At 40.3% G+C, this 24566-nt stretch overlaps 1 protein-coding gene across 1 annotated transcript in view; it reads right to left on the reverse strand.

Moving 5' to 3' along the window:
* SLIT3 (slit guidance ligand 3) overlaps positions 1-24566 on the reverse strand; it is a 780962-nt gene that overhangs the window by 679463 nt on the left and 76933 nt on the right. The window contains exon 4 of the mRNA XM_034778698.1: positions 6890-6961. Within this exon, the coding sequence (XP_034634589.1) occupies positions 6890-6961 (72 nt within the window). The remainder of the gene's footprint in view (positions 1-6889; positions 6962-24566) is intronic.

Genomic DNA, 24566 nt, shown 5'->3' on the forward strand with positions numbered 1-24566 from the left:
GGTGTTTGAGTGTAGTGTAGACATGCTCCAAGGCTGTTGGTAATCTACTGTCTTCATGTATTCCAGACCTTCTCAATCTTATCTAATCTGGTCCATCCATTTTTCAGAACCTCGCTGGCTTTGTGAATGACAAGCTACTATGGGTGACAGAACCTAACAGACACTCTTCTGACCACAATCAATTGTGAATTCAGAAGTCTAACCAATCATTTGAGCTCATTCAGGTTAGCTTTTTAAAAATAGTTTTCTTCTAAGGCATATTACTTCCAGTGAAGTGCTTTGGGTTAGCCTTGGTCATTTAAAATGTGTCACAATTGAATACGTTTATGTTGTGTTCTTCATACAAAAACATAAGTGCTATGACCATTTCCAGAAGTCACCAATGCATACTGCATGTAGAAGCTATCCCCTTACATGCAACCCACAAAAAAGGCTTTTTTAAAAACTGATGGAATTTAGATTCTGGCTTCTCATGTTAAAAAATTCAATATAATTACAAATCAAAGCTTGTTTTTACAGTTGTTAAATAGGCTTTTGTGTTTGTTTTTTGCATATGCACACCTCAGTTTGCAACATACTTTTAAGTTTAACATTATTTTTGTTATCCATTTGTTAATTACTGATAGACTCAACCTCTGGATTTGTCTGGTTGCCACCTCAGTTACTTTGACTTCTGGATTTAGTAAGGTGCCCTCCCCCTACGTACCTATGCACCAATCCAAGGAATTTGACCATTAACTTTAACAGTGATTCCAATAAAGGTATTTATGTTAGATATGAAATTAGTTGGGAGACAGGGTTTAGATTAAGACCTAGGCAATCAAGACAACAGAAGAATGACAATTATGCACACCTGTGCAGCTGATCATGGGACCATTTATCATGAGCATTACCTTGAAACTCTTATCTTCTAAGATAAACCAAATATTAAATCCATGAGTTCCAAAGCCCCACCTTCCAAAGCAAAAGGCTCCATATGTTTTATGCACCAGTCTATGAGAAACTCATTTTGTGGGATGTTTCACATTCCACTTGAAAGTTTATTCCTCTATATATTCCTGTGGTAATGTCAACCAGATGTGACAAAGAAGCCTGTGAATAATCACAAAAATTACAAGCATATTCTAATTCTGAGGTACTGTAAAATCATAGCTTGTTCTCTACCATTCCACCTCGTAGAGGGCACCTGCTCATTTTAGAAAGCTTATCAGTTAATGACTGGTTCTTCATCTTACATTAATTACATATTAGTGCTGAGCACGGCGTTTCAAGGTAAATAGCAAGCCAAGTTCCTTTACCTGATGGTTTTACAGTCAAAAATAGATCAGTGAGATTCGTTGAGACAATGATTTAGAAGAGGAAGAAGACACCACTTCATGATGTAGCTTCTAGCACAGAACAGAAGAAAAACTGTGTGCAAAGTTTTTATTATGAACTAATATTTGGAAAAAAAAAGTAAACAAAGCAAGTTTCCACATCAGACAAGGCTCATCACCTCAGATGCGCTTGCTTTTGAGGAGGGATCTAAATAAGAAGAGTCTAAAGCTCTTCCTTCCATGCAAGGAAGTAATTGAAAATCAATGTTGAAATTTTATATACATACATGAAATAGCTTTTTTCATTGAATTTAAGATTCATGTTTTAGTCTTGAACTCTTCCTGTTGAATACAAACATTAATCCAAGAAATATGCTGGATCTGGAAAGAATGGTAAACAACTATAGATTGAGAATGAATATTTCACCAGTAAAGCTGGAGGAGGAATAAGAACAGCTAACTAAACATTAATTGAAATTAACAAAATATTAAAGAATATCTATATGTATAAGACAAAGCTAAATCTGTTGGTAATTTCTTGACCAAAAAATTCTGCTCATCACATCAAAAATGACTAAATGTATAATATGTGTTCAAACATGTATTTCACTGTGCATGAATATTCTTACAGAAAGTAAGCACCATCACATGGAAACTGAGGCCCAGCAAACACAACATCAGGTACTGCCTACTTGTGGGCTACATATATTAAGTCTGATTTTCAGAAGTACTAGTACCCCAAACTCCACCTGAAGTCAATGGGAGCTGTGAGTGTTCAGTCAGCACATGATTACATCGGGCTAAGGCCAACAGTAAAAAGAAGCTCTCAGAAACCAAAAATATCTTACAGATTTCTAGGATCCAAAATGAATCTTGTCTTTAGATCAAAGCTCAAATGTTATTTGCCTCTGAAGTTTTATAACACCATAATAGAATTAGTGGGGAAGGGTTTATGTATTTTTAAATAGTCTTCACATAGCACAAAAGCTGTTTTAAAGACTGGGAAAGACCTCTCAGACTAACTGGAAAGCTGTGTACACTATCTAAAAAAAATAGTACGTCTTATTAAACTTACAAAAAGTTGCAAGCATCTGATTGGTAATGAAGCACAGAGCCCAGCTTGAAAAGTAACCTGACATTTCTCTGGAGCTGAAGTTTAATGACTTTTGATTTTTAGAGGTGAAATGTGGTTTGAGATAAGTGTTAATTGCTTTCTTTCCAGTTTGAGAATTGTAGAGCTAGAAGAAAGCACCAGATTATTAGATATTTCATCTGCCATCTGCAGTAAAGGAGGGGCCACAGATAAGCATTTACTCAGGCTTTATTGTCATGGTTTGTATAAAAGAAGGTGCCCATACTTCCTTTATTTCGGAGGAAGAAATGTAAGGGTCCAAGTATTTAGCAGAAACACTATTTTTTTAAAGCAGTTGCAAGTGTTACATCAATGAATTTAACTGCTTTCCTACATTTAGTCCATAATAGCCAGTAAAGTCTGTCTAAATATACATGAGTTAATAGAAAAAAATGGCCAGAAAGGAAGGAGTTCTCAAGACCTGGAATTATTTCTCAGCTCCTCTGAAGGGTGAGGTTATTGATTACTGCAGGTAAGCAGCCAATATGCATCCCAACACACGGTGAATTAACTTTTAAAATCATCACCAGTTTTCTCCTCTCAAGCCAAGCAAATTAAAGGTTATGGCAGAGGTATGCATCTTTTCCAGCTCTGAAGTCTGCTATTTCAGACATGTTTGCTTTAATATGCAGTCTTTAATATGCATATCAACACTGGAAAGAATTTTCACTCCCCTCTGCCCTCCAAGTTTCCTATAGCTCAAACAAAACTTGAAGAGGTTCCACTGAAATAAAAAAATATAAACGCACACAACTTTAGTCCTACAGGAAACTAACAGGCAACATTTCAACTCAGACAGGAACAGTTCCAGGCAGGCATGATTTGTGGAACAAAAGTAATTTAAATTTATTTTACAACCTCTGTGACCAATTCTAAAAACAAACACTTTCAGGTATCTGTCGAACTACCCAGGGTAATAAGAAGTGCCCAAGTGTTCACCAGATTGGACCATCTTGTGACACCTGCCATCAATCACAGTTGCTACCAACACCAGTGTTAATAAATAAGATCAAATTGCCAACTCTCATGGAGTTATCACCCAGCTAGGTTTTTTGTATTTTTTCAGTAAAGTTGAGTGGGATGGCTTGTCATACCTTTTCTTAGGGTCCAAAAAGCTGCTGTGTGTCTGTGTGTGTTTGAAATAAGCAGCTGATACACAATGATTGGGCTTTCATGAATGTGTGTGGTTTGTATATTTAAACAGAAGCTCTGCAACCTTATATGCTACAGACCATTTTAGCCCTACTGTTATGTAATTTAGAGTTACAGGCATGGATTGATTCTGGTGAGCTGAACTAGTAACTCACCTGGCCACAAATCTAGCAGGTTGTCTATGTTCTAACTTCTACTAAGAGGATGAGCAAAGTGATTTGGCAGTCCAGTGGGCTAGCCTGTGTCAAACTGTGGCAGCCCACACAATACATGTTTGAGTACTGTGCATAACTAAAAAGATAGATAGAAAACTGAACCAGTATTATCATCTTTCCCTTTTTCTTCCATCTCCCTTTATTTTCTTCTCTTTTTGTCTGAGCTCCATTGAAGTCTTGTCACTGTTACTCCTATTCCCGCTTCATTTTTGCCTCACTTCTGTTATTCCCCTTCCTTGCTGTTTTAATTGTTCTCTTTTCTTGTAAGTTCATGCCAGCCACTGAAAAAGAATGTCAGAGCCATGCCCCCTTCATTGAAGTGTTTTACCCAGAGACCTATTGCAAGTGAAATTGATTAGTTTTGCTGGACTCCAGTGAATTTAGCTCACAGCAGGAAAGTGCGAAAAAGCACCTCTGAATTTTACTGTGGGTAGATTCAGAGCAGTTGTGCAAAAATCAGATACCAGTGTTAGCTGTCCAGTTTCCTTAAGTAGAAAAGGGGTAAAAAAAAAACAAAAAACTTTCATCCACATGCATCTCAATGGTTAGGTTGCTGCTCCGGTTATTCCTGCACCACTGAAACACATGTAGCAAAACTGGCCTATTACTTTTGGAAGCAGCAGTAATGATAAATTGCTACTGTATCTATGATACATGTTTCACTTTAAACATTATTTCAATGTAATGCTTGTACCTTTAAGAGAAAAGACTGCATTCTGGCTAAGCACAGTATGAGGGGACAGATCCCAACTACTACCAATGACTGAGACCCTGGGATCACATCTGCATAACTCACTGGACTGATGAGACTCTTTATTCACTAACATTTATAAAACATTCTGAGGGGAATCACTATAGAAGTGTCAAATTCATACTCAACTAGACCTCTTAAATAATTATCCCATAAGCTTTATAAAAGCACAACTATTATCCTAGTTTTCAAGGACGGTAAACAGTTTGATTATCTGAATAATTAAAGGAACATACTTTTGAATATATTTCATATAAAAATACCTGACTACTTGCATTTTGATTAGGTGCACCACTTTATATTAAGGCATATCTTCACAGAAGTGATACATGGAGATTTGTACTGGCATATATAAAGCCTTTCCATAGATGCTGCAGATAACTGCTAACTGAGATTACGGAAATACTAAACTAGATTATTATACTATACCATTGTTTTACTGTAGGAATCTTAAATGCATAATAGAAGGAGGTCTTGTGCATTATCAAATCGGGATATGATCACTGTACTTGTGTATCATCATGCTGAACTGCAGAAGCTGCTTTAAATCTATTGATAATCACAGAGAGTCTGATAGCTACCTTCTGGAAGACGAAACCTTAATAGAGATTACGTTATTATATACAGATTAGCTTTGCATAATTTTACTTTAACAAGTGCTGGCACTTATAAAACAAAACAACCCAAACACTTTAGGAGAATGGTTTAAATGGGGTGTGGTGGAGGCCAACTGCCCTATCAACAAGTTATATAGCAGTGTGCAGTTTTGACTAAAGTGCAGTTTCAACATGTGGAAATTACATAAACTTGCACTAAGGATCTTAGAAAACTCAATCAAATACTACTCAGTCCTAGAAAGTCCACTTAATGAATATTTCCAGGGCAGTTAAAAGCTGCAGCAAGGCTAACATATTCCAAGAGCAGGTGTGTCACAGTGGTACTTGAGAGTCTATGGGTAGATTTTGAAAGTAAAGGACAGGTATGGTTATGAGGTTGTGTCTCCAGAACTGTGCTGCTGATCAGAAGCTCCAAGAGTTACACACAAAGTTCTTCACAATGAAATTCTGACAACACGAAGGAGTTTAATATGTGAAAATAGGTCTCCACAATGGTATCAGGACTGCTCCTGGCTGAACATTACCCAATTCTTTCACTTTAAAACTTGGACAAAGAGTCTATTTTTAAAATAGTGAATTGGTTCCCAAATTTAGCTTCACTGTTGCCATGTGTTTCACATTTCCACAGGAAGAAAAATTTATTACATTGCCTAAATGGATAGCTTGATTGCATAAAGAGGTATTAAAACACAATTATCAAAACCCCACATCAATGTAGCAACTTTTTATTCACCCTGTAGTAACTTTAAATTTCACTAGCCAGATCATAAATCTTACTAACCAGCCTCCTATAAATCTAGATGGCCAAACTTTAAAAGAGGTTGACCATGTAACTTCTCTTCTGATTCACTTGCGGGGTTTTGTTTTGTTTTGGGTTTTTAGAGAAGTTAATTTTCCAGGTTTCAGCAAACTGTTCTAAAGACACTTTGCCTTCTCTTTACTACAGACCTCGCATTCTAATCTTGGTGGTATCTGTACAACCTTACCCTCTGCATGTAAAAGAACTATCAATTCCTCTTCCTTGCATCAAAAACTGGAGGAGGGGCATTATTCATGGTCATCATCATATGTTTCTACTCCACTGAGTAGACTGAGAAAAATATATCACCAGCCAGCTTATCTCTGTTATTCTTCTGATGTGCAAGTTGACTCCAATGCCAATCTAATAACATCTTCAATGCTCATGGAGATGCAAAGCATTACATTTGCCCCATTCTTCAAACAGTAGGAGCCATTGTTCCAGCCTTAACTGTCTCTGAACATTGGCTCAGTTAAAACAACATGTCTTTAATTAACAGCGAGTTGTGACAAACCATTTTATGCCAACATGCCCATCTTAAATAGCACAAAAATCAACTATTTCTCGGTGGACAGCTTACTACAATGAAAGCAAAAAGTGGCCACTTCTGCACTAATCCTGCAATCCTACACAGGGAATTTTAACTATATTAACTCTGAAGTCATTATTTTGAATCTACTTCAGCTATGAAACAGGGAAAGAAAATTTGTGGTTTATTTCATGTATGTATTTATTTTCTAGTACATAACTACCATAACATTTTATAATGGTAAAATGTCCTCATGAAACTATGGAAATCTAGATGTATCATAAATGTCACTAAAGTACCTAACCAAAATATCATAGCAAATGCACTATCCACATAATGAATCAAGGCACATACACAATAAAAGTAAACTGTACTTACAATCTGGTTAACTTCAGCGTGTTCTGGAAAAGCAGCTCGGGTAAAACCTGTAATTTATTCTTGTTCAGACGCCTAAATAAATAAAGAGAATACAGTTAACACAAAAAAATGCATTAGAATAATTTTCATACTCAGGAGCCTATTCCATCTTCCACAACACATTGAACTCTCATTAAAGGATGTGAAAAGCCATGGTATTAAACTAGTACAGAATGTAGGAGCCTTTGTGTACGTTATTAATACACAGGGTCAGTACATCATGCCATGTGTAGACCACCTGGCCAGCTCCTTGAAAAAAAAGATAGAGAAAGCAAATATTAAGTCAGAATGCTATAGTGTGTATGAGTGTATCTGCATGTTAGAGTTGTATTGGATGCTTACTAACATACAAATCACATGGCTCCCATGTTGAGTTTTCAGTGCTTTGAAGAGATTTGCAGAAGGTATCTGGTTTTCATCTTTCTTTCTAAACATGTAGGCAACAATAAGTTAAATATCCCAACCATCCTGGAATTATTTCCAGATTGCCTATTGGGTCTACTATACAGGGTCACGTTAATTTTTGTTTTAAAAAACTGTATATCAAACATTAACTTTGGAAATCTGAGCACTATTGTGAAAAGTATGAAAACACACTTTTAATGGGACTACTGCATCCTTGCAAAGGCTTCTGTGATTGGAAATGCAACCTATTTTACTTAAAGTATCTCCTAAAATTACTTTTTGGGGACCTGTTTTAATATTTATTTTCTAGTTAATTTTAATATATTCATTTGACCAACTTTTGCACTAACTCACTAACACATCCTGCTAGCTGGGAAAAGTTTATTGCCCATCCTGCCCTACATCAACTACAAAAGTATCTATCATCCCGAAGTAAAAATTATCTTTATAACAGTCATGCAAAACTGAAATCATCTTAATGTAGACAAAGCAACCCACTTTAGAAACCCAAGTTAAATACTGCAATGTACAGCGGAAACAGACTTCTGTTCATCCACAAGCTCAGTAAACGTTGCTTAAATGTAACAATTGACCTGAACTCACAGAAAAGACATTCAAAGCTAAAACTAAATATCTGGCTCCAGTCTCCCACAGAATAGTTCTGTTTTGTGTATCTCTATAGCTTAAAAAAACAACACACAGCATTTGGCTAATCTGCCCTGAATGTTTATAACAGTAGTAATGAGTCTGGTTCCATGATATAATGATGGTTACTAGGGTTCTGCTTCCAAAAGCCACATGGGCTCTTTAAGAGAAATACTGATGCTTAGCCTCCATTCCTGGTTTCTAATTTTCTTGGATGCTGAGTACTTCATTTCATTTTCCATGCCTTTCTGGATTTATTCACATTACGGGCCTCCACCATTTTGGCCTGAAAGCTCTTCCTTAGGGATCAGTCTAAGGTCACTGGGACTGAAAGGCTGGAGTTTTCATATGGCTACCATATGAATGCATCCAACAACAATGGAAAAAGGCAACCATATATGTACTTCTCTTCCTGATATCAAGAACAGACAAGGTTGGGTTTGGAAGTTTTGCATACAGTCGGACATACTCAAAATTAAGGACATACCTAATGCAAACAAGTTATAAAATTGGTTCACCTTCCAGTACATTTCAGTAACAAATACCCAAATTAGTTTTCTAGGCAAGTACATTTAATGACTAAACACAGCAATAAATGAAAGACTATCAAAAGCCACAGAACAGGTTTAGTCAGCAGATGGGGGATTCTAAGTCTGAAAATGACTAGCAGAATGAACTATACGGAAAGCAATTATTTTTTGATAGCACATAGCCAAACAGAGTGTGGACAGTTTCTGTCACTTCTAGCATTAACTAGCTTTGACTAACTTAGCCATCAAGTTGTTCTTGTTTTGCTGAAGTTGAAGTGAAATCTGTGTAGACCACATCTAAAAGAAGTTATATAAGGTACCTAATGGAAAAATACTCTAAAATACATTATCTGGTAGATAAATTAAGATTCATGCAGATTTCAAGCTGAGATGCTGTTATCTGCAACTATCCAAGAGCTCATAGCAGTTTTCTTATAGTAGTTTGACCTGGCCAGTTTTGGGACCAATCTTCCTCATCCTTCTGCTCTTTTTATACCTACTGGTTAATAACCGCCCGCACCTTCCAGCCCCCAGAGATCGAATCATTGCAGTGGTGTGATTTTCACTTTTGGTTCCTTTGTGTGGAAAGGCGTAGACAATGCTACATTTCATACCCCAAATACGTATCCATGCTAGTTATTACATCTGCCAGTTAACAGAAGAAGAAAACCTAAGTATCTTAATACCTTTGAAGGCATTTTGCATACCTTTCTAATTTCCTTTAGATAGATTTGTCATCATGGGTGCTTCGTCCGGGACCAGCACTTTGACACCACTATTTTAACTTTATCAATGATTATACTATTTACCAAAGGCAAATTCTATGGAAAGAGCATCACTGTAAGGAAGTTGGTTTTTGGAATATGCTGATTGACTGATACTTTATGTAGTCAAGCCTCTGGTAACTTTCGGCTCACTTCCATCTGTTTTTACTCAATGTGACATTCCACCCCATAATGCTTTACAAAAATATGCTTATGAGTGTAAATATGACATAACTTGAATAAGTTTTATGCTAGATATGCCATGTAACATATCTTTGCAAAGGTTATGATCTACTGAATATATTTATTCTATTTGTATGCATGTATCATTTTTATATCTGAAGTTATGAACATTGGCTCTACACTTGTATTTAAAATGTTTGCTGTAGGAGGTATACAAGACAGATTTGGTCAACATAGTGGGAAAGGGTTATTCAAGTAATTGGGAGTACTTAACTAACAATGGACTTTGGGGGACGCCAATCCACATCTGAGCTTTCCTGGGAACGTTCAAACTAACACGTAAACAATGGCCTTGGCCTGCAAAAAGCTGAATCATTCATAGACATGTGACTAAGAGGGTGGTAAAGCACTGGAATGGGTTACCTAGGGAGGTGATGGAATCTCCATCCTTAGAGGTTTTTAAGGTCAGGCTTGTCAAAGCCTGGCTGGGATGATTAAGTTGGGGTTGGTCTTGCTTTGAGCAGGGGGTTGGACTAGATGACTTCCTGAGGTCCCTTCCAACCCTAATCTTCTACGATTCTATGATCAAGTTAAAACAGACAGGTCCAATGTGCATTGTTGCTGACAAATAACTATGGTGGGCAGTCTTTTCTGACATTGACAAGCATTTGAAACAATACTGTTTAAGGAACATATGTCATTTTCGCAAAAAGTTACACCACAACGTACTGCTGTAACTTGGCTACCCACCTATATATGTCCATTTAGTATGTTTCTTCTCCAACTAATTCAAGAAGAAGACTAGAACCCAGAAACCTCAACTTTCCATAGTGAATCTTCTTACTTTGCTACTGCATAGGTCCCTGCCTTCCAGAAACTGTTTAGTAGTCTATTATTCCCTTTTGAACAGGACTAGGGATTTCTTTAATAATTGTTTCTGGGTTTTAACTACCTGGAATTTACTGTAACCAAAACATATTTAGGTCTAGGTTGCAACAATCTGGATGCATATCCCAGAGCCAAACTGAAAATCTCAGCCTTCTGACGTTTCAACTACAGTTGCACAAATTTCTTCTCTTTTCCACGCTTCAGTGGTCTACATTCTGTTAGCAACCCTTCAGACTGAAATGTTTACTAGCCATTTTTCCTTTCGTTTCATTAAAAAGGTTAATATCTTTAAATTCAGAATCAATTTGCATCTCTCTCTCACTGTATTCTCTCCTCTGACTTTAATATCTGGGAGCTAACATGAAGGCTTTCAATGGAGGGTCCTCCACTCAACTTCATTCAATGGGGTACAGTGTATGATCAGTCTATTTACTTAGCTTCTGAGGACAGTGGGACTCATTGAGCCACGTACTGAGCTTTGTTCATGAACTCTGTCTCAATATTTATGTGAATTCAAATATATCATTGCTGCTGATAATGGTTAATGGATGGTGTTTTGTTATAAATGTTTCTTCTATCTAAAACATTGCTAGATTTTACTTGAGTTTTAAGGAAGTACAAGAGTACATGAAAAATGTAGTTTGTGCAAAAATCCTCAGATTAGCAACTCCAGGAACTGGAGTACTGTTTATCCCTGGAACTGTCAAAGCCAGGGCAATAGAAGCACAGCCTTCCCAAAATTGCTCCACCAACATGCTTCAGCTCTGATTTTGAGTGACAACTGCTAGGAATCAAAGGAAATTTATCCTGCAGCTCCATTCCTTTCAGCTTCTGTTCAGAAACTACCAACAGTACTTGATTAATGGCAATTATGTTAAGATCATTTATCTATTAGGAATGGAAGAGATTGTCAGTGCATTTTATTTATTCCAGCAAACAACCGTCTGCTGGTTATAACTGCCTCTGATCTGATTCCCGATGGTGTTTTTGAGGTGCAAGAATCCATATCCCATTGCTAATTCCAAGCTATTTATTCTCCTGACTGCTTTTATAATGTATACTAGAACCAGGCAATGGCTATGGAAATTTTGCCGTGAATATTCATAGACAATCTTAAGGAATTAACTTTAGTTGAGTTTATACCCCTGTTTTTGCAAATATAAGAGTCTCAGTTTCCAGAACAGAAAACTCATCAGCACAACATTGAGGTTAATATTGCTGAATGTTCACAAAACAATATATCCCCCCAGAAAGCAGATCAGCTTTTCAAAGTTAAATACTTTTAAAACTCCATTTGAACAAATCAAATTTCCAATTTTGGATATTGCATGCAAACAACTGTTTGCAAAACACCTAGCACCAAGAATTGTTCATGGTAACAAATAAATTTGAGAAAACTGCTGTCACAAAAGTCAACAGAAAGGCAAAATAGATTAAATCATAGAATCATAGGACTGGAAGGTACCTCAAGAGGTCATCTAGTCAGGGCCAGCTGCAGGCACCAGCTGAGCAAGCTCAAGCTTGGGGCGGCAGATTTTTTTTTTTTTGTTCGCCGATGCGGCCGCCCTGTAGGGAGCGGCGGCACGGGGGAGGGGAGCGCCCTGCTGGGAGCAGGCTGCGCACTCCGTCTGCCCCAGCTGGTGTCAGGTCTGTAGCAAGCCTGGCAGGGCAGCCCGCGTCTTTCCCTACCCGCCGACTGGAGCGGCGCGGAGCCCTCCCAGCAGGCGGTGCGGCAGTCGGGGCTGCATGGCGAGCGCCCCGCTGAAGCCCTGGTCACCCCCCTTCTCTCTCTCCCCCTGCTCCCTCCTCCTTCCCCCCCCCCNAAAGGTCATTGAGTCCAGCCTGCTGCCTTCACTAGCAGGACCAAGTACTGATTTTTTTGACCCAGATCCTTAAGTGGCCCCCTCAAGGATTGAACTCTCAACCCTGTGTTTAGCAGGCCAATGCTCAAACCACTGAGCTATCCCTCCCATCTACCTGAAATACAGAATCCTAGGACTGGAAGGGACCTGGAGAGCTTATCTAGTCCAGTCCCCTGTACTCATGGCAGGATTAAGTATTATCTAGACCATCCCTGATAGGTGTTTGTCTAACTTGCTCATAAAAATCTCCAGTGACAGAGATTCCACAACCTCCCTAGATAATTTATTCCAGTGCTTAATTACCCAGTTAGGAAGTTTTTCCTAATGTCCAATCTAAACCACCCTTGAGTATTTTAGGATGTATGCTGACTTGAAGACATCTAACTTGTCTAAGTAATTTTTAATTTGTTCTTTCCCTATTTTAGCCTCTGATCCTATCTCATTTTCACTGGCATTCACTCTGTTAGACATCGCTTTTAACCTTTTTGGTGAAAACAAACAAAAAGGTCATTTAGCACTTCTGCCATTTTCACATTTTCTATTATTGTTTCTCCTCCCTCCCCCCACTGAGTAACTGGCCTACTCTGTCCTTGGTCTTTCTCTTGCTTCGAATGTATTTGTAGAATGTTTTGCTGTTACCCTTTATGTCTCTAGCAAATTTAATCTCGTTTTGTGCCCTGGCCTTTCTAATTTTGTCCCTACATACTTGATCTGTTACCTGTTATTCATCTAGGGCCATGTCTACACCAGCACTTATGTTGACAAAATATTGTCGCTCAGCGTTGTGAAAAAAACCACACCCCTAAGCAACATTAAGTTTTGCCTGCATAAGCACTCATGTGCACAGCACTATGTTGGTGGTAGACGCTCTCCCGCCAACATAGCTACCGCCTCTCATTGAGCTGGTTTTATTATGTCAACAGGAGAGCCCTCTCCCATCGACATAATGCGGCTATAAGAGTGATCTTATGGCGGCACAACTGTGCCGTTCTAAGCTTGTAAGTGTAGACATGGCCTTAAGTTTTTATGCACACACTTCGTCTGCATGCAGATGAATAGAAATTATGTCCTTTTCATACCCATACAACAGTACTGCATAGATTTTAGTGAGGATGGAGCTGGGTCTGTATAACTTTCTCCTAATGCCCTCCAGGAATCCAACTGCTTTACAGTCAGTTGTGGAAAAGTATTTCTTTTGCATGGAAATCTGAATGCGCAGAACACTAAATAATTATGTGCGTCATATATAACATGTATTTGCATACTAAAAAAAGATGCTTACATCAAAACTACACTGAAACTACAAAACACAATGTCCATTCATCACTTATTTTCCATTCAACCAAATTCTAAGTTACTCCTTTAAACAACCCTCCCATCAGCATTTTAGTATTTCACCCTGTCTCGCATTGTTACATTTTAGCTTCCCTGATAATCAAAGCAAGTCAAGTTCATGCAAAAACAGCCCATTCAGACCTTCACATTATGATTTGTTGCGTGTAATACGATAAACATGTTTGATGGGCCTCAAATGAAAATTGATTCTGAAAACAGGGAGAAATTTAAATATTTGATCCCACTATTCCTGTGACTCAAGTGTTTAATATCTAGGATGCCCTCAAACATCTTCCTCTTTTTGCTCCCAAGTGGTTGCCAAGTTGGCCTACAAAACCCAGCTCCTTAATGGTACTGTTACCTAGAGCCGACTTTCAGAGGTGCTAGTAGAATGCAAATTTCTGTCTGTCTAAAGATCACGTGGGTAGTAAATAAGTTGGATGAATAACTGCTAACTATTAGGAGCGAGTATGCCTAGCATGTCTGAAAATCAAGGGTGCAATAGTGAGTTGTTTCAATTTTGTATAAAGTTCATAAGCAAACAAATACAAGTTACACCGTAAATAAGCATTAATATTCAACTTCAGGCTTTACACTTCTATATTAGATAATATCCCTTCTCTTTCTAATACAAATTTACCTATTGCCTTTAAACAGTTTCCCAGCGTACCCCTTAACCTGAGTGGGGGTATCCAGCATTAACAGGCAGACTCTCACCTTCAAGACTGTCCCTCAAGTTCTCAATGAAAAAAATCAGTCCAGGTCTACACTATAAATTTACATCAGTATAACTACATCACTCAGGCGTGTGAAAAATCCACATCCCTGAGCGACGTAATTATACCAGTCTAACCCTTGGTGTAGACAGGAGGGCTTCTGCCATCGACATAGCTACCGCCTCTCATGGAGGTGGAGAACCTACACTGATGGGAGGAGCCCTCTCATCAGTGTAAGTAGCATCTTCACTGAAGCGCTACAGCAGCGCAACTGTTCCTGCTACAGCAACCTGTCCTCAGTTTCAAGCCTCCTTTTAAAAATGTTTTTGCCCCCTTCCTCTCTGTCGTGGCATGGTGACTTATCGTTATTCGAATAGTGAAGACCCCCTCTTAACTTGAGAGCTGGGATGTCTCAATGTACCTCCATTCACTCTAACGGCCCATCATTGCCTTTTCCTGGGTTGTACAATGGATTGTTACTTGCGTCTAGTTTTATGTAAACACCTGGTTCAGGAGCTGCCTCTCCTTGACTGATCGCTCGCTGCCCTGCTTTGAGGTGGAGCCAAAGTTCATGAGCACAGTCGAAATACATATTTCCTAACGAGTATTAAGCGTGTAACATTTACAAGCTTTCACAAAAGACCTTACCAGACATACTTTTATAATACAATAATACAGTATGCAATCAGTTGCTCATTTTGGGGATTTAACCCTTCTGTTTGGCCCTTGGGGTGTTTGGACCCTGATTGTCACAATGACATCAATAAGTGACAACTATAAAAATTCCCACGTGACTTCAATCCTTCTTTATTTCACTTTTTCTGTGCTAGAGAGAAAACTTCAAAGCCCTTGCCAGAAAAGCCATTATGAAGATTCTCAACATGTGGAATGAGAGTTCCTTATATAGGATTTTAAAAAAATTAACATATTTTGGAAGATTAAATTGAGCACATTTTTAAATTTCAAAATTTTAAATTTAAAAGAATTACGCTTTGGAAGAATAAATGCTTTAAATGGCCATTTAGTAAAGCTACTTCCTTCAAGCTGACAGGTAAGTGCCTGCCAAATGTGAGTGAACCATAAATGCTTTTTTTCCAAAACACACCATGTCCATAAGAACTCCACCTCACTGCCACATGGCAGTAGTCTTTGACAATCACAAAGAAAGCTCAGCATAAGCTTTAAGTACAGCTTAAGTACTGAAGCAAATATTAGAAATGCCAGTACAGCGTCTGACAATTCTATCCTTCACCTCTTCACAAGTGGCACATGAAAGCATGAACCGCACATGCTTTGGGTACACAGCACAGCAGCACCATTCTCTTCTCAACCAAAAACGCTCAGGGGCGGGGGGGGTTAGAAATTCCACAAGCTGGCTGGAGCCTTTTATCTGCGACAGCATGTCACATCTGCAGCCTTTACTGCCATGCAGCCATTAGGTGACAGAAGAGACAGTGTTAATGGACAAGTTCAGTATGCAAACATTGGCAGGACAGTGCCACTGATGGAGACAGCTCCTCTCTATTTGCACAGGTTTGTTTCACGTAAGTGAACAAGCACATTATACAGTCTGCTTCCTACTTCCTAATTCATTCTCTTTATAAGGCAATGTGAAGTTTAGCAGCTTTAATGACACGTCCCCTCATGCTTGGAAAAGGAGAACTGTGTCTTTGATAACACTTGAACGTTGCTTTTCTATTTATTCAGCAGAAGAATCAAGTCAGTTCTCTCATGACCTATTTAAGGTCAAGTTTATTTTACAGAAAGCTGTACTATGTTGATATTTCAAACAATGCTAAATGCTTCATTGCCCTGCTCTTTCCTAGAGCCTGATCCTGCCATGTGATACATTTGTCTTGAGTACAGAATACCCTTGACTCCCAAAGTCATGATGTCTTCAAACTTTAGGCTTAAAAATGTACTTTTTATTTTGGGAAGTAAATGAAATGGAATGAGGACTAATATCAAAATCAATGTGACAGCTACTGAGGGTATGTCTTCACTACAGAGTTAGCCCAAAAGATTGGCACCTGGGTCAGAGAACCCAGGTTCACTGAGTCCAGGTGTGAGCAGCCTGGCTATGTGTCACTGTGACTTCTGGGGGCAAATCCATGGCTCTTTTGGGCTGAAGTAAGCTGAGACGCTCTACGGTTCTTTCCCAGTTAACTGTGGGACAACTTATCTGTCCTGTGCACACTGGGGAATTGTGAGAAGGCATCAGAGAACTATCAGCACTCATATGATGTAGCCTGCACCGTCGCTATAAAGAGGGCAGGTTGCCAGCCTGAGTGAAGAGTGGAACCCAGGCTTTAACCCACACCCCTCCCGCCTGTGCCAACTAGCCTAGGTTGAAAGTACCACTTAAGTTGGGTCAGAGGTTGCCCTAAGTGGAGAAGAGGGAGATTATGGGCAACACCCAGGTAAGAGCCTGGGCAAACTCAGCAGTGAAAAAATACCCTTAAAGGAAACTCTGTAGAGTATTCACTCTGCCTAACCTAAGAGCAGGGAAGGTCCCCGAGAAAAAAGTCTTACTATGAATAAAATGCTTTTAATTACAATAAGCCTTTAAGTCTGCTACTGAGTGCAGTCAGCTTGCCAAAAACCAAAGCTATTTGTGACCATAGCGGAGAGGACGCACAATGGAAAGTACAGAACAATATTAAAATCAGCTGCAACGTGGTTTCATGATCATAAAGAGATAATCTGAGCCAAATGTTGATTTTAAAATTATTAATTATGGTGACATTTTCCTTGTGACTACACTGTGTAAAGTAAAGTAATTTAGATAAATCACTACTTTAACTATAGCGGTGGGATATTCAATATATAAGACGACAAGAAGATTTGACAGCTAGAATTAGGAATTAAAGCCTAGTTTAGCATTTCTTATTAACTCTGTAATGGACACAATACATATGAAATGGGAATGACTAAAGCGACAAAGAGTCCTGAGGCACCTTATAGACTAACAGACGTATTGGAGCATAAGCTTTTGTGGGTGAATACCCACTTCGTCAGATGCATGTAGTGGAAATTTCCAGAGGCAGGTATAAATATGCTGGCAAGAATCAGTCTAGAGATAACAAGGTTGGTTCAATCAGGCAGGATAAGGCCCTCTTCTAGCAGTTTAGGTGTGAACACCAAGGGAGGAGAAACTGCTTTTGTAGTTGGCTAGCTATTCACGGTCTTTGTTTAATCCTGAGCTGATAGAGTCAAATTTGCAAATGAACTGAAGTTCAGCAGTTTCTCTTTGAAGTCTGGTCCTGAAGTTTTTTTGATACAAGATGGCTACCTTTAAATCTGCTATTGTGTGTCCAAGGAGGTTGAAGTGTTCTCCTACTTTTGGGAACATTTTTACTAGAATTAAAATCTTCAGTAAACTAAAAATTAAGACAGCAAAGATATCTACTGCTCCAATTAAATGACTGCATGTCATCCATAGAAATGGGCACGTGTGTTGAACCAACCATTGGCAACAGTTTACTGGAGTTGTGTATCAGAAATATTACAGAAGACTTATCTAATAGAAATCCACATCTATCAGCATGAACACATTGGCACATAGGTCAGAATTATCTGACTGCTTCAGAAGCCACATTAAGCACAGCAAATATGGGAAATGTATTGGCATGTACGGATCTTATGTATTTTTTCTTAATTTGAGTAAAAACACTAGAATTATAAAGAAGTGCTTTATGTTTGCTCCTGAGCACAATTTATTGCATTTTGAATTTCACACAAAATGCTTTACAAAGTTCAAACTGAAATTAAATATTTTCAGAAGAAAAACATTTGCAAAATGGTGTCCACGCTGATACTGAACTTAGAAGCCACAGTGAATTATTTATCTGTCCATCTGTTCAGCCAGTGACACAGGAGAGTGCTGCTATCATAAACTCGACCAACAATTGCTCTTACAAAGCACATACTTCTAAGTTACTTCCTGTGAAAGACTGAAGAGGTCCCAGACTGGCTTTATAGAAAAACATTACACCAATCTTCATTTGTTTCCTCCCTGGAATTCTCATTTACTGAGACCTGTCACCTGAGGGGTCCATTCACAAGGGACTGCCTAAGAGAATACGGCACTGCTTGCTGTGTAACCATGGCAGAAGAGTAGGAATAGGGGCTGTTCTAGCCTGGTAATCCAGTCTAAAGTGGAGTGAACCACAGAGTTACACTCCGGGAAATAATGCACTTAGATGCCTGTCCCTAGGAAAGTGCCCCCAGGAACAACTGGGGAGAGATCACAGTATGGCTGTACTGTACATGTAACACATGTAAATTCTCATGTATTGAGAATACAAGCTTCCAGTCTTACTAGGACACTGAGTAGGATTTACAGCTGCCACCATCTTCTGTAAAATATGACTTAGATGCTCAATTTTCAGTAAAGAAAACGAATCTGACACCAGGGTGGTTGAATCGCATGTCTTTAGAATGGTTAATTGCTGCACAGCAAGTCACAATATGCCTAATTCTTGGAATGAGCCTCAGTTCTTTGCACGAGCAATTTAACTTATGTAATGGGCTGTAGCTACAGTTTTAAACCTACAAATTCGTGAAATAACATGGAAGAGCATGAACAGGTTCTTAAAATTCTGAGTGCAATTCATAGCAAGAACCTACTAACGTGGAGAGAAGCTTAGTGTGAACATCAAGCTCTTACAAGTAGTTATATGGCCATAAAGATGAGTAGGCATTACTAAAATTAGTACAAGTCACTCAACTAGCACTGTAAACTTACGGATTATTTTGCATGCCTTTGTTATGACATTTTTCTTGCTCCAACATGCTTACAATTCAGGATATTAACAGAAAAGGCATCATAGCATCAGACATACTGATTCTTCCTAAATTATTATCTGGTGTCCATCAGCATACTCTCTGTAATTAAGATGGCCTTGAAATGTGAAATGCAAGTCTGCATACAGGCTTAGCTGAAGTTTTGTGATGTCTGGATACAAAAGTTTGGTTTGTGCCTGTCTCTACTTCTCTAATAAGTTTCCTGACACAGAACCCTTCCATTCCTGCAGCAGCATTACCACATAGTATAAAGTTAAACCTGGCAAATTTATGTGTGCAGTCTTTGAGTATTGCAGGATTATCTACCTACAGATGACCGTGCACGATATACTGCCATGCCTCCACATAGACCACAACTGTTTTCAACACCAACTTCATATAATCAATTCTTCATTATTAGACATTAGTTTAATTCAAGGCATGTCCCCTTTCCACAAGGCTGTGAAGAATGTAGGAAATATCCGTATTGCTTGGGGAAAGACAATGCAGGTGAGACATGGAGAGAGAGACAGAGAGAGAAATTGCAGGTGGAGAGCCTCTCTCTCCCTACCCAGATACAGGCAGAGCACATAGCAACTGGGCTCACCTCAGCTTTGAAAGGTTTTGAGCAAGCTCCAGGTACGTGGACCTCGGGTGATTTTAACCCTTTCTGCCACACGCAGCGTATCTTTGGGTGAACAGACAAAATGTGTGTCTGGGAAGAGCTGTTTGTAATCAGTCAGTTTAATTAGCTGCTAGTCACAGGCTTCTGGAGAGGCCTGACTTGCAGGCACCACTTGGGCCTGTCATAAACCCAGGGGACTATCATCCCAGGATCCCATTGAAGGGCTTGGAGATTAGTGAGTGCCAAGCCAGGGTGTACATCTACAGCATGCTAAACTGCTGTGCAGTAACTGGCCATTTCAAACAGGAACTTTTAGTGCACAGGAACAGCAGTTCACATGGCTAGTTAGCACACAGCAGGCTAGTAGTGCTGTTGATCTACCCCTTTCCACCCACCCCCGGCTTGCTCTGCACTAAGTCTCCATGTAGAAAAGCCCTGAGTGGTAAAACTGTGGGGTTCTACCAGGACAGAGGTGAAGGTAGTGAAACCTGTCACTTGAGGGGTCCATTCACAAGGGACTGCCTAAGAGAATAAGGCACTGCTTGCTGTGTAACCATGGCAGAACAATGGGAATAGGGGGTGTTGTACCCTGATCATCCAGTCTAAAGTGGGGTGAACCACAGAGTTACACTCTGGGCAATAATGCACGTAGATGCCTGTCCCTAGGAAAGTGCCCCCAGGAACAACTGGGGAGAGATCATGGTATGGCTGTACTGTACATGTAACACATTAATAAAAAGGTTAAAATTTGAGACAAAGTAATGAGAACAAGTTCAAAGCTTATGTGCAACATCTCTACCATTCTTTGTCAATATTTGCTTAACAGCCTTGGACTTCAATTAAAAAAAACTGATTTGGTTTATGGAAATACATTTTTTCGCACTTACTGACTAGGCACTGCATAGTTCAAGATGATTGCAAAAATTCATGTTATTAACCAGTTCAGTTCATCTTTAATAAAACATTACTAACACATTACATGTGGTTTACAGGTGAGCAGGAACCTCAGAAGCACTTCAATATTTTTCATGGTTGGCCCCTACTTGATAGCAATCCCATGCACATAGCTTTTGGTACGTGAGACATGGGAAACACTTTGTTCAATCTCATCGAGAAGCTTCAGCTTGATGTTGAAACTCATATTCACAAACAAGTTTAGTGTAGAGGTCTGTGGAGAATGAGGTATTTATCTGTATTATTTGTTTCGATGAACATCATGCACACCTCACTTTATCTTCTTGACATTATCCTGCTTTACACTCCAAGCAGTTACATCAAAAGAGGCTTTTGGAGGGAAACGAACAGGAACAAAAGGAGGTACCATCAGACAGAATACAAAGTCCTTAAAGAAACAATAGAGAAGTGATTAACTGGGGAATACCCACCTGTCTGGCTCCTGTGTGGGTTAAAAAGGGATGCTAAACCATTAAAGTCCCTCATTTAGGGAGGAAGGAAGTTTGAATGGGAACAGCAGCAGCTGGAGATGCATCTATGACAGAGACAGAGAATACTGCATCGCCTGTCTGCCTCTCTCAGCCTAGGACTGGGATAGCTGGTCTGAGTGGAACTGACCCAACACTTGTAAGGAAAGAATGAAGCATACAGAAGACCAAACCCTTCATTGTTTTATCCTTTTCCCCATCTTGCTATGTGCTTTTGGGTGAATAAACAGTACTTTAAATTTAAACTGTTTTGAGTCACTTTAATCAGCTGCTCCCAAAGACAAGTTCTCCTGCAGCTGACAAGTAAAGGTGGGGCTTTACAACTGGGAAACTGGAAGGCTGCAGCCCAGACATCCAGTCCAAAAGGGGTTGGACCAAAAAGTCCTCCATTACTGAGAGACGGAAGGAAGCCAAGCCTGTCACCTGAGGGGTGTATTCAAGAATGATTGCAAAAGGGCCAAAACACAGCTCACCTGGTAACAAACTAAAATAGGAACTTGCCACCCAGTTTCTTGACTCATTACCCCATTCCAATGTTGAAAATAGTTTTCAGTAACAAGTTTTCCTGCTGTGCACTAAATCTAAAAGGTACAGCCACAAAGCAGGAAACAAAAGTAACCTCTTCAAACTATGTACCTGACCGGGGACAAGCAATTCCTAGGACATTTGAGGTAAGTTTCCTGTTAGCAGAGCCTTAACAGTAAACAATTCTCTTAAGGTAGAACTAGCTTGTCATCCGCCCCTTTAGGCAAACACGTTAAAAGCCTGAACAGGGGCAGATGGTTAGTTTTTCAACCCTCTTTATGTCATATTCTAAGCCAGTAACTATTTGTACAATATATAAAGGGGAAAATGTAATTTATGATGGCATGCAAGGTCAGTTATACCACAACTGAATATCCCTCCCTCCCCAAGTACTATACCACATATGGAAGCCCTATACCACATGGACATGAGAACATTCTTTTAACAGAGATCTCTGCATTGTTCACCCTAACACATTTTTTTTTTTAAATTTGTCATTGGCATTTTCCTCGTAACTGGACCATCCATTGGGAAAAAAGTAATGGTCCACCAACCTTTTGGCCCAGCATACTGTTAGTTAGTAGGCATCCACTTGGCCTACTGAGAGGTATATCTACAGAATCTTTTGTAAGGTACTGAAAACAAAAGGTTTGTATCACAGCATCTGAAATTATGAAGCCTCTGTAAAGTCAGATACATGATTTATGCTGGATTTTGCTGACATTTAACCAAGTTTCTCAGGAAAGAAAAGGACCAGAATTCACAGAAGTCTAGTCTATCTCCTCAAGTGTGCAAATCTATTCCTACTCACATGGATACGTTAAATACTGTGATTTTTTGTATTTCAGAAGTTCCAAGGTGCGACACTCTATAGAATATCTGGGACACTTTATGATATTGTTGATACCAATATTATAAAATTGAAAGAAATCTGACCAGATATGCTGTGTGAGGTATCTGCAAAAATGTTATAAATTTGCCAAATATGATAAGCTTGTTTATATGTTTGTATCACCTTTGTATTATGAGTTATAGGTATGTTTGGTATATCTGCCTTTCCGAACTTGTGCTGTGTTTCTGGGTGACACCCCCAGACAAATTTGCATCAGCACTCAGCCTACTTGATGGCCCATCAAGGGACATCAGCTATACAACGAATCCATTGAAAGGAGCCTACCTTATGAGGCAGCAGCAAATCATGTGGTATGCCTGTGGACAGAGAACTCTAAGGCTTCCATGCTATGTGCTGGGCCGCTTGTGTTTGGAACAAAGGAAATCAGTTGCACACATACAAAATGGGAAATGACTGCCTAGGAAGAAGTACTGTGGAAAGGGATCTGGGGGTCATAGTGGATCACAAGCTAAATATGAGTCAACAGTGTAACACTGTTGCAAAAAAAAAAAAAGCAAACATCATTCTGGGATGTATTAGCAGGAGTACTGTAAGCAAGACACGAGAAGTAATTCTACTGCTCTACCACCAGGGCTGGTGCTACCATTAAGGCAAACTAGGCGGTTGCCTAGGGCGCCAAGATTTCGCCTAGGGCGCGAAACTTCCTTGCACCCGGCCCTGTCTACTACGCTCTGATTAGGCCTCAAGTGGAGTATTGTGTCCAGTTCTGAGCGCCACATTTCAGGAAGGATGTGGACAAATTGGAGAGAGTGCAAAGAAGAGCAACAAAAATTATTAAAGGTCTAGAAAACATGACCTGAGAGAAGATTGAAAAAAATTGGGGTTGTTTAGTTTGGAGAAGAGAAGACTGAGAGGGGACATGATAACAGTTTTCAAGTACACAAAAGGTTGTTACAAGAAGGAGGGAGAAAAACTGTTCATCTTAACCTCTGAGGATAGGACAAGAAGCAATGGGCTTAAATTGCAGCAAGGGAGGTTTAGGTTGGACATGAGGAAGAAGCTTCCTAATTGTCAGAGTGGTTAAGCATTGGAATAAATTGCCTAGGGAGCTTGTGGAATCTCCATCAATGTTTTTTTTTTTCTTTGTAAGGGATGGTCTAGATCAGGGGTCGGCAACCTACGGCACGCGAGCCAATTCTGAGTGGCACGCTGCTGTCCACTGAGAGGAGGAGGAGGGGCGTAGGGGCCGGAATGCACCACACTGTGGGAAGAAACGGGGGAGGGGGAAGCTTGGCTGCCGCAGGATCAAGCTTCTGCCTTCTGCCCCCACAGGGGAGAGCGGTGGGGAGGGGGTCCTGGTCCCCTGCCCCACTCAGCCCCCCTCTCTCTCCTGCAGGGGCAGGAGGCAGAAGCTTTGTCCTGCGGCCGCCAAGCTTCTCTCCTCCCCCGCTTCTTCACACAACGTGGTGCATTCCGGCCCCTCCTCCTCCTCCCCCTCCTCCCAGAGGAGCAGAGCCGAGCGGCAGCGTGCTCACTGCTCCGTAGAGCAGGCAGAGAGAAGTAGGAACGGAGCCTGGGGGAAGGGGGTGGAACAGGTCATGTCCCTCCCAGCCCCCTGCCATGAGCCGCTCAGGGCAGGGGGCTGGGAGCACCCCCACGAGCCGAGCACCCCAGCCTTCTGCCCTGCACCTCCCCACCCCAACACACACCCATCCCTCTGCCCTGCACTCCCACAGCCCCATCCCTGTGCTCTGACCTCGAGTTGCCCCCAACACCCAGCCTTCTGCCCTGCACCTCCACACACACCCCAGCCCTCTGCCCTGACCTCGAGTTGCCCCCAACACCCAGCCCTCTGCCCTGACCTCGAGTCCCCCCGAACACCCAGCCCTCTGCCCTGAACACCCCCCCAAACCCCAGCCCTCTGCCCTGACCTCGAGTCCCCCCCACACCCAGGCCTCTGCCCTAAACCCCCCACCCCACCCAGCCTTGTGCCCTGCACCTCCCTGCACACACACCCCAGCCCTTTGCCCTTACCTCGAGTCCCCCCACATCCAGCCCTCTGCCCTGAACCCCCCCCCCA

Source organism: Trachemys scripta, chromosome 8 (assembly GCF_013100865.1).
Source record: "Trachemys scripta elegans isolate TJP31775 chromosome 8, CAS_Tse_1.0, whole genome shotgun sequence".
Taxonomy (NCBI): Eukaryota; Metazoa; Chordata; order Testudines; family Emydidae; genus Trachemys; species Trachemys scripta.